Source organism: Vigna umbellata, chromosome 1 (genome assembly GCF_029865625.1).
Source record: "Vigna umbellata cultivar VRB3 chromosome 1, Vumbellata_1.0, whole genome shotgun sequence".
NCBI classification, from domain to species: domain Eukaryota; kingdom Viridiplantae; phylum Streptophyta; class Magnoliopsida; order Fabales; family Fabaceae; genus Vigna; species Vigna umbellata.
This window is the reverse complement of record NC_142165.1, coordinates 6,468,230-6,477,656: the sequence shown is the minus strand read 5'-3', so window position 1 is coordinate 6,477,656 and position 9,427 is coordinate 6,468,230. Positions and strand designations below refer to the sequence as shown.

General features: G+C 25.9%; 1 protein-coding gene across 1 annotated transcript; it reads left to right on the top strand.

Annotated features, from left to right (window-relative positions):
- Nucleotides 1-3,273: 3,273 nt before the first annotated feature.
- LOC124830153 (protein neprosin-like) lies at nucleotides 3,274-5,193 on the top strand. The gene is made up of 7 exons (XM_047303793.2): nucleotides 3,274-3,420; nucleotides 3,534-3,620; nucleotides 3,843-4,037; nucleotides 4,143-4,310; nucleotides 4,401-4,454; nucleotides 4,541-4,687; nucleotides 4,775-5,193. The coding sequence occupies exons 1-7, from the start codon at nucleotides 3,274-3,276 to the stop codon at nucleotides 5,144-5,146; spliced, it is 1,170 nt and encodes a 389-aa protein (XP_047159749.2). The 3' UTR covers nucleotides 5,147-5,193.
- Nucleotides 5,194-9,427: the final 4,234 nt, after the last annotated feature.

Sequence of the window (9,427 nt, the reverse complement as noted above, 5' to 3'; positions counted from 1 at the left end):
AAGCGACGTGATGCCTCCCTACTACTAGTGCCTTGCAATGAAATGTTCCTGGACCTTCAAATATGAAGTTGGTTCCCAGTTCCCTTATGCTAACACCCATACCATGACAAAAAGTGTTATGAGCGAAGGAATTTAACCTGCTCAAATTGGTACCTTCTACTTTCCCTTTGATTCACACGGTTCTAAAACATATTCTAAATTGCTCAATTTATCATATTATAGCTTTCTCATTCAATCACTCATCAAATATTTAAACAGCACATAGTTGCAAAAAGTTAGAATTTAACAATTTATAACACTACTACACCATATTAGCACATTCCATTTAGATTTCAAAAATAACACCAAAATTATAATTCATATTTTCATGCAATATCCATTTCAATCACAATTTCACAACAATTAAAAACACAAACTAGTTTCCCTTACTTGCGAAAACAACTATAGACAACCGAAACACCTTTAACTTCATAAGATGTTCTATCTACACATAGAAACATTACAAAGGCGATTAAGACATATCGTTATAATCACTGATGAGCAGAGACTCATATAGAAGATTAAAAAGATAAATGCAAACAGAATAAGGTTCACCATATGCAACAAAAAACAAAGTAGACCAAGAAAAAGGGTGAAACTCAACTTACCTAAACTAAGAAATTGATCAGTCTAAATTGAAGAGCTTGTCGTAAAGATCAATTCTAGTGTCTCAGTTATTCAATGAGACAAGCCAAGAGTGAGATAAAAATAGGATGACTCTAGAGAAGTGGTTTATAGAAATATGATGTATTTTAAAATAATGAGACTCGTTTATAACAAAAATTATTTATACTAATTCTTTTAATATTAAAATAATCGAGTGTTATTATTTTCAAACTAATACCAATTCTAAAATATTATTTTTTAAGTCTTTACAAATATCATTAGAACTTTTCTATTTAAATTTTCTATCAATATTAATTATGATTATTTTTTATTAATATCAATTAAAAAAATAAACAGATGTTGATGAAAAAATTGAAAAAAAAAACTCAAATCTATAATATTATAAGAATAACTTCAATCAATATTGATCTTGTACCATAGGATACCCGAGTTCACCAGCGGTCGACCTTTAACATCACAAGTGTTTACAGGTTGATGTCGAACACCTGGTAATCGACAGTCAATGTCGTTCGCATGTTGATGTCGAGCACTTACAGGTTGATGTCGAGCACTTGGTAATCGACAATCAGTGACATTGGCATGTTGATGTCGAGCACCTGGTGATAGACCACGTCGATCACTTGGTGCTCGACAGCCAGCGATGTCTCGACACATAGCGCTTGCACGACGACAAAGCGGTTTAGCATATGCTAACAGATAATTTTGAATATTAGTCAGATACCACAAATCACGGGAATAACTGACCCAGTATGAAACACGATCTAACAGTTACAACTCCCAGGCAGTCAACTTCGGTAACGGACCGAACTTTCAGGTAAACGGTTTATTTTACTGTTTTAAATATACAAAGCACAGGAGAAAAAAGGTACGTTTTTCCCCTAAGAGAAATTAAGAGAGAGATTATTATTCTGAAGATTAATCAGACATTCCTTTCTTGACTTGAGCGTCGGAGTGCCTTTGCAGGTACCCAGTCCATCTTCTCCCAGAAAGCAGAGCATAGAGAGAAGGAGGAAGCATCGTAACAGGCATCACGAGAAGAAGCAATCCAGTTTTGTTAGGTTGGTATCTCGGTCTCCACGTCCCTACTTAAACAGATCTAAATAATTATAGTGAACATTAATTGAAAATAATTTTAATTAACATTAAATGAGGAAACAAACTTTGTCAATTTCACTTAAAAAATCTCGACCAACTTTAATTAAAATTCTATCAAAAATATTATTATCAATATTAATATCTTTTCACTATTAACGATAATTTAATATTTGAATATTTTTTACGTTTAATAATAACCGAAATACTTTATTTAATAATAGTTTGAATTTAATAATTTATAAATAATTTTAAATTATTACTTTTTTAGGTATAATTTGGAAGTCGTTAATTTTACGTAGTCCAACGAAATCCTAAAATTTTAATTTCTTTTAAATATTCTAATTCAAAATAATATTTTCTCATAAAACATTTCAAATTCTAAAAAAGGTTAATTGTTCTTAAAATATTTTCCAAAACACATTGTAAAACATATAATTGAAGAAAAAAAAATTATAAGAAACTTAAAAGACAAAATGAACAGAAGAAAATGAGATGATCTCGTCAATATTATTTATGTTAAAAAGTGAAGTTTAAACTTAATTTCAAAAATCAGTTTGTAAAGTAAGGTTTACATCTACTTATATAGAATAAATTGACCTTATGTCGAATTAGGACTTCCAAGACACTCCATTACACTGAGGTATATATATATATATATATATTAAGAGTGAGACTAAATATTAATAGATGGTCTGATAACGAGTGAAACAATGTGTCTAATACCCTATTTTGTCCCCAGTTTCGCTCGACAATGTCAAATTAGTCCATCCTTTAAAAAGTGCATCAATTACGTCCTTACTTAATAAAATTTATATCAAGGAAATCCTTTCCATTAAATCCGTACAAACGGTGTTAATAAAAGAGAGAGAAAAATAATTAACGCCGTTTGTACGGATTTAAGGGAAGGGATTTCATTGATATAAATTTTATTAAGTAAGGACGTAATTGACGCACTTTTTAAAGGATGGACTAATTTGACATTGTCGAGTGTAAGGATAGACTCTAATCCATGACTTTGATAATATGTTAAGAAGTCAAACTAAAAAAAATCGACTTATAAAGTAAAATTTGCACTCACTTATATATTGTAAACTAGTCTTATTTCAACAACTTAGAAATTGATTAGTGAGAACACAATTTGCTTATTATTAATTTATAATTAAAATTAATTTTATGAAGCTTTAACTAGTTGTAAATGAATTTGAATTTTTGTTTTTTTTTATTCTTTCTTGGATACTTAATATGGAAATAAATAAAACATTAATTTTACATTCTTTCTAATTTTAAAAATTTATATATTTTTTTTCTATTTCTATAAATTCTACACCAATTTTTCTATGTATGAATGTTAATTATATGACGAATTTAAGTAATTTTTCCTCTTATTTACTTTTTTATTCTCTTACTTTATCTATCCGATTTTATATTTATTATTTATCTTGTGGTATTACTATAAAAAATAGACAATTCCACAAGTTTCTCCAACATCACTCATTATATTTGATAGAAGAAATGATTCATATATTGTTCTTCGTGTTCTGTTTAGTGAATAGCCATAGTAATAGAGTTCATGGCATTCAGCACACACTCCAAGAAGAAGATTTGGAGTTAGAAAGAGAATTTCAACTCATTAACAAATCTCCTGTGAAGAGTATTCATGTATTTTATATTTTTCACATATTTTATTATTGATTTTCTTTCTTTAGTTGAATTTGATCTTGCTATTTGCTTTGATAAAAAAAATCATATATGCTGTATTTTTTATTTTGTAGATAAAATATGGATTTATTGTTGACTGTATTGATATTTATAAACAACCAGCATTTGATCATCCTTTATTAAAGAATCATAAGTTACAGGTATGTTATTTTGAACACTCTCAACTTTTGTTAATTTTTACTTATTATATTTGTTTTTGTTTTATTTAAGGATTAAATATGGTTTTATTCTTTAAATTTTGATGCGAAATTAAAATTTGTCAGTTCAAAACTTGCACACATTTTGAAAACTTAAAAAATAAAAACTTAAAAAATAATATATATATAATTTTTTAACATATTTAACACTTTATTTGATAACAGAGAAAACCCAGCTTTCAAAACTCATTTGAAAAGGCAACTATGAAGAATTCTTCTACTAAATTCGCATTTGGACTTGAGGAAGATGAATGTCCGAGAGGGACTGTTCCAATCAGAAGAATAACAAAAGCTAATCTCATCCAAAGCAAATTATTATTCAATGATCATGTCTTAGGTGGAAGTTTTCCCGGTGTCCATGTAAGTTTTTTCTTATATAACAAAACTGAAAATGTTAATTTGTTTCTATATTAACCATATAATATTTCAATTTGAATAATTATTTGAATCTTCTAAATTTTATAGGTTGCAGAAGTTTATATGGGATCATTATATGGTCCTTATTACAAAGTTACTGGAATTAATAGCATTTATAATCCAAAAATTGAGAGAAAAGAACAATTGAGTTTTTCTTATATGTGGGTTCGAAACGGACCTATAGATGCTGCAAACAAAATCTCTGTGGGATGGCATGTGAGTTTTAGTTTGGTCCTATTATCATCTTAATTTTACACATATAAAACGAGGTTTAGTTTATACTTATTATTTTAATTTGTGTGTCAGGTGGCTCCACAAATTTATGGTGACAGTGTAACTTATATTTTCGCAGCATGGACGGTAAGAAGAAATTTGTTTACATGTTTTTCTAATGTTAAACATGTTTATTTTTTAAAAATCTAATATGATATTTGATGGGAATGCAGTCCGATAATTTCAAAAAAACAGGATGCTACAATATATATTGTTCAGGATTTGTTCAAACTGATCCAGCAAAATATCTGGGTTCTCCTGTGAATGAAACATCAACCTACGGTGGAACAATGATCGAGCTTCCAATTTCTATTTCACAGGTGATGTGGATGGCATAAAAGTGTGATTTTTTTATAAGAAGATATGTAACGGTAGATATAATTGATAAAGATTTATATATATTTCAGGACCCAAAGACAAATAATTGGTGGTTAAATGTGGATGGAGCAAATATTGGATATTTTCCATCAAAATTGTTCTCGAACATGAATTCAGCCGATGAAGTGGGTTGGGGTGGAAGAACAATAACTCCTGCTAACACTCCGAGTCCTCCAATGGGGTCTGCATATTTTCCAGATAAAAATTTTGTTCATGCGTGTTATTTTAGAGAAGTCTCCTTTCAAAACGAATCAAGACATGATTATGGACCTCGAATATCTCAGACAAGATTACGCAATGACAATTCTGATTGTTTTGGAGTTGACTATTATGGAAATCTCGCACGAGAGGTTGGATATTCTCTCCAATTTGGAGGACCCGGTGGTAAATGTGATAATTGATGCAAATTAAATCTCAATAAAATCTTCAATATTTACATATCCAAATTAAAACTTTATTAATTTCCCTTATATTATTGTTTAAACTTTATTACTATCATTTAAAATTTTACATTCTCTGCGATCAAAATAATTAATTATCTTGTATGAATATATTTTATATGACTTATATAATTTAATCTCTATATAGTGTGATATTTAATTTCGCTAAATATCATTACGTAGAAAAATAAAGATAAAAATGCATTGAATTCCTTTTCTAAAAAAACTCAGAACTGTGATTATTTCATATGCAGAAGACGTAAATTAGACAGAGAAATATAACCATAAATGATAAAAATAATATATATTTGATGTTCTCTAAAATGGAGGTTCTCTAAAATGGATTATCTAAAATGGAGGTTCTCGATGTTAACTTTTTTGTCGACGGTCAACACCAAAATTAATTATAACCATAAATGATAAAAATAATTAATAAATAACATATATAAAGAACATTTATTCACATAGTAGGAAAGGAAATTACTGAATTGGGAAGAAACCGTTTAATATTTCATTTATCTATATAGATATATTAAAATTAGTGTGATATGTTTAATATTTCATACGAATAGTATATTAACTTATGTATTATTGTTCTATTTTGACAATTTATTTTTTATTAAAAGTATGATAATAATACTGTATTGGAAAAAGTTATACTAATTAATATAATTTAATCTGTCTATATTACTTAATATAATATGATATTTAATTTCATTAAATAATAACAGAAATTAGTGTATATTCGAATTGAATTATTTGTAGAAATGTTTAAATACGTTAGTCAATAAATAATAAAAGATAATTTTTCATTATTTAAAATAATTAGGTTTTTAGTTTATATGTAATAATTGGGTCTAAATTTCTAAAATTTTCTCATTGAAAACGAATTATGACAACAAAAAGTATAGTTATTTTGGAGAAAAAATTATAGTATCGAAATATGTGACTAAATCCACGTAGGCCAAAAACCAATTAAAAGTAGCATATACATTTTACTTTGCATATACAACAAAAAAAAATGTAATTATTTTAGAGAAAAAGTATATAAATAGGATTTCATTAAAGAGAAAGTATCCCAATAATGTAGGAAGAAATATGTGACTGAATCCACATAAGACAAAAAACCAATTAAAAGTAGCATATACATGTGACTTTGCATATGAAAACAAAAAATATAATTATTTTAGAGAAAACGTATATAAATAGGATTTCATTAAAGAGAAAATATCACAATATGTAGAAAGAAATATGTGATTACATTCATCTAGGACAAAAAACCAATTAAAAGTAGCATGTACATTTGACTTTGCATATGACAAAAAAAAATATAATTATTTTGGAGAAAAAGTATATAAATAGGATTTCATCAGAGATAGTACCCAAGTGTAGAAAGAATTATTATAGTTTCATTCTAAAGAAATAACTTGTCACATCTTTTGGTGTAACCAAATGATCATCTAACCTAAGAGGCATTAATATAATATACAAGGTTAAAATTAATATAGTATACTTTTTTATTTATTTTACAACTCTATAAATTAATATTTTATTAAAAAAGTAGTTATACGGTGAATATATGTAATGAATAGTGATGTTAATATATTATCTTTCTTATGAATGATTAAAATAGTGATATTATTGATAAATTTGGAAGGAAATATTAAAAAAGAAACTAACATTATCACTAATTATTAATTCTTTCGATATTATATTAAGTTTTATCTTGTCTAATTTTAATTTTGAAAAGTTTGAAAATGAAAAATCTGTTTTTTAATTATAACAATTAATTTGTATGAATATAAATATTTAATCGAATTATGTCTTATGTTAGTTCATAACTAATTTTGGATACTATTAACGTTTATAAAATATCTCCTTGTAATCTACTATAATTTAGAATAAGTACCAATATTAAATAAAGACCGAAGCAACCATTGAGATAAAGTTAGTAACAAATCTTTTGCAAGACTGGGTATTTTAATCTCTTGGTCTTCTATTAAATTAAGATTTCAAATTTTTTATGATTTATAATCGCTTTGGTAGGGATGTTATCTGTTTTTATAGAATGCAAGTTGTTCTCTTAAAATTTTTATGTCAAGTAAGAATAGTATTAGAATTATTTCACTCACACATTCATTTTCTTTGAGATGATTTATTGAAACGAAAACATTAATAATTCAAAGTTTAGCTATATCAATGAGTCATAGTTAACGAGTTACATAATTCGATCATTTGAGTGACCTTTTAACATTCAAAAGTAAAAATAACACTCTTACTAAAGAGTTAAATTTTTAATATATATATATATATATATATTTGTGTTATAAAATATGTAATTGGTATTTTTCCACAATTGTGGCACACTCATCTCATTGAATACCTTTGTTATCTCTCACAAAAAAAATTCAAGCACTCACTTTTTCTCTCACTGTGTTTGACTCTCTCCTCTGTCTCTTTTTCTCTCTCTCGGTACTTAGAGCATAAAGCTCTGATACCACTGTTGGGAAAATCTCACGATACAAACTCAAATATTTTTCTGAAATTGAATCTTATTATTCGTTATAATTGAAGGACTTTAAATAGCCATAACACTTACAATATTACAATATTACGAGGAATAAAAATAAAATATCAACTATCTTAAAAATAAAATCTGCTTAATCTATTATAAAATAATATTGTACCTAGATAAACCGAAAATCATAACTACTTATCCCTATTTTATCTATATCAAATCAAACTAAATATTACTATACCCAGAAACTAATAAAATAATATTTAAACAAAATTATTAATAAAACCTTAAGATTTAAGTTTATCCCAACAAAATCCATATAACACTCCTATTTCACATTCTTACACATGGTTGATAGTTGATAGGGGAGCTATGTGAAAGTTAAACCCAAATCATAGTATGTTTTTTATGATGACGACAACATATATATATATATATATATATATATATATATATATATATATATATATATATATATATATATATATATATATATATATATATATATATATATATATAATTTATTGCTTATGATCAATGTTTTAATATGGTTTAGCAAAGAAAACAACAATATCAAGATTACTGACATCTATATGGCCATAATCAAAATCATCATCTTCCTAAGTAAAAAATGTTTCTATATTTTTTTTCGTATTTTTTAAGATGTATTGGTGTACAAAAAATATAACTCAAATTACCTTTATCACTATAATAATAAATTATATTGTTTTATTATTTGCTTTTATTTTTACCACATGAATTTTCAACTCTAATTGTGTATCTGATTCTTAAGAGAAAAATTACTATTTATAACCTAAATTATACAATCTAAAAGTTACAAATAATTTAACTAAACTAATCAATCAATCCTAAGTGTAACAAATGAATAGACAAACCATCTATTCATAACAATTCTTAACCCATTTATTCATAACAATTCTTAATTATATAACGGGTATGAGTTTGAAGATTTCTAATTCATAATGAATTTTATTAACAAATATATTTGAAGGCATATTTTTCCTGCCATTCTTAAATTAATTCACCTTAAAACTTTTGCTTAATAGGATTAAATGCGAGAAATCCAAAAAGGAAAAAAAGAGAAATAATTAAAATAGAAAGTAAAATTGTTGAAACTGACAAAATGAAATAAAAACAAATAAAAAATTATTTAAATTTATCTGTTATTAATAAATTTATTATTATTACTATTATTAAAATAGAAGAAATTATAATAGCATAATCAATGCTTTCTTTTATACAAATTTTTACTTATCAACTTGAAAAAGTCGTCCATCTCCCTATTTCTCCAATTTTCTTCACAAATCAACCAATTCAAGCTACCAAAATCATGTCTTATCTTCTTATTTTCATCTCTATATTCGCATAGAAGCAGATAAAAATTACACGAATAGACTACTAACTTTTTTTTAAACAAGTATAAAAGACAAACCCTTTTTGAATTTATCCTTTGACTATCTCTAACTTACTCCTTTATATGCAATTCATAAAACATATTTAGATAAAACTTTTTTTTGCAATATAAAAATTCACTACAAAATATAATTTTTTATAATGTTTTTAAAACTTCGTAGAAACTATCTTTTTAGCATTATGGCCATTTTGTTAATATTTCGTAAAAATAGTTTAAAAATGTTGGTAATTAGTTTTTTTTTTATTTTCTTATATATATTATTTAATTTTCTAATGTAAAAACTTTTTAA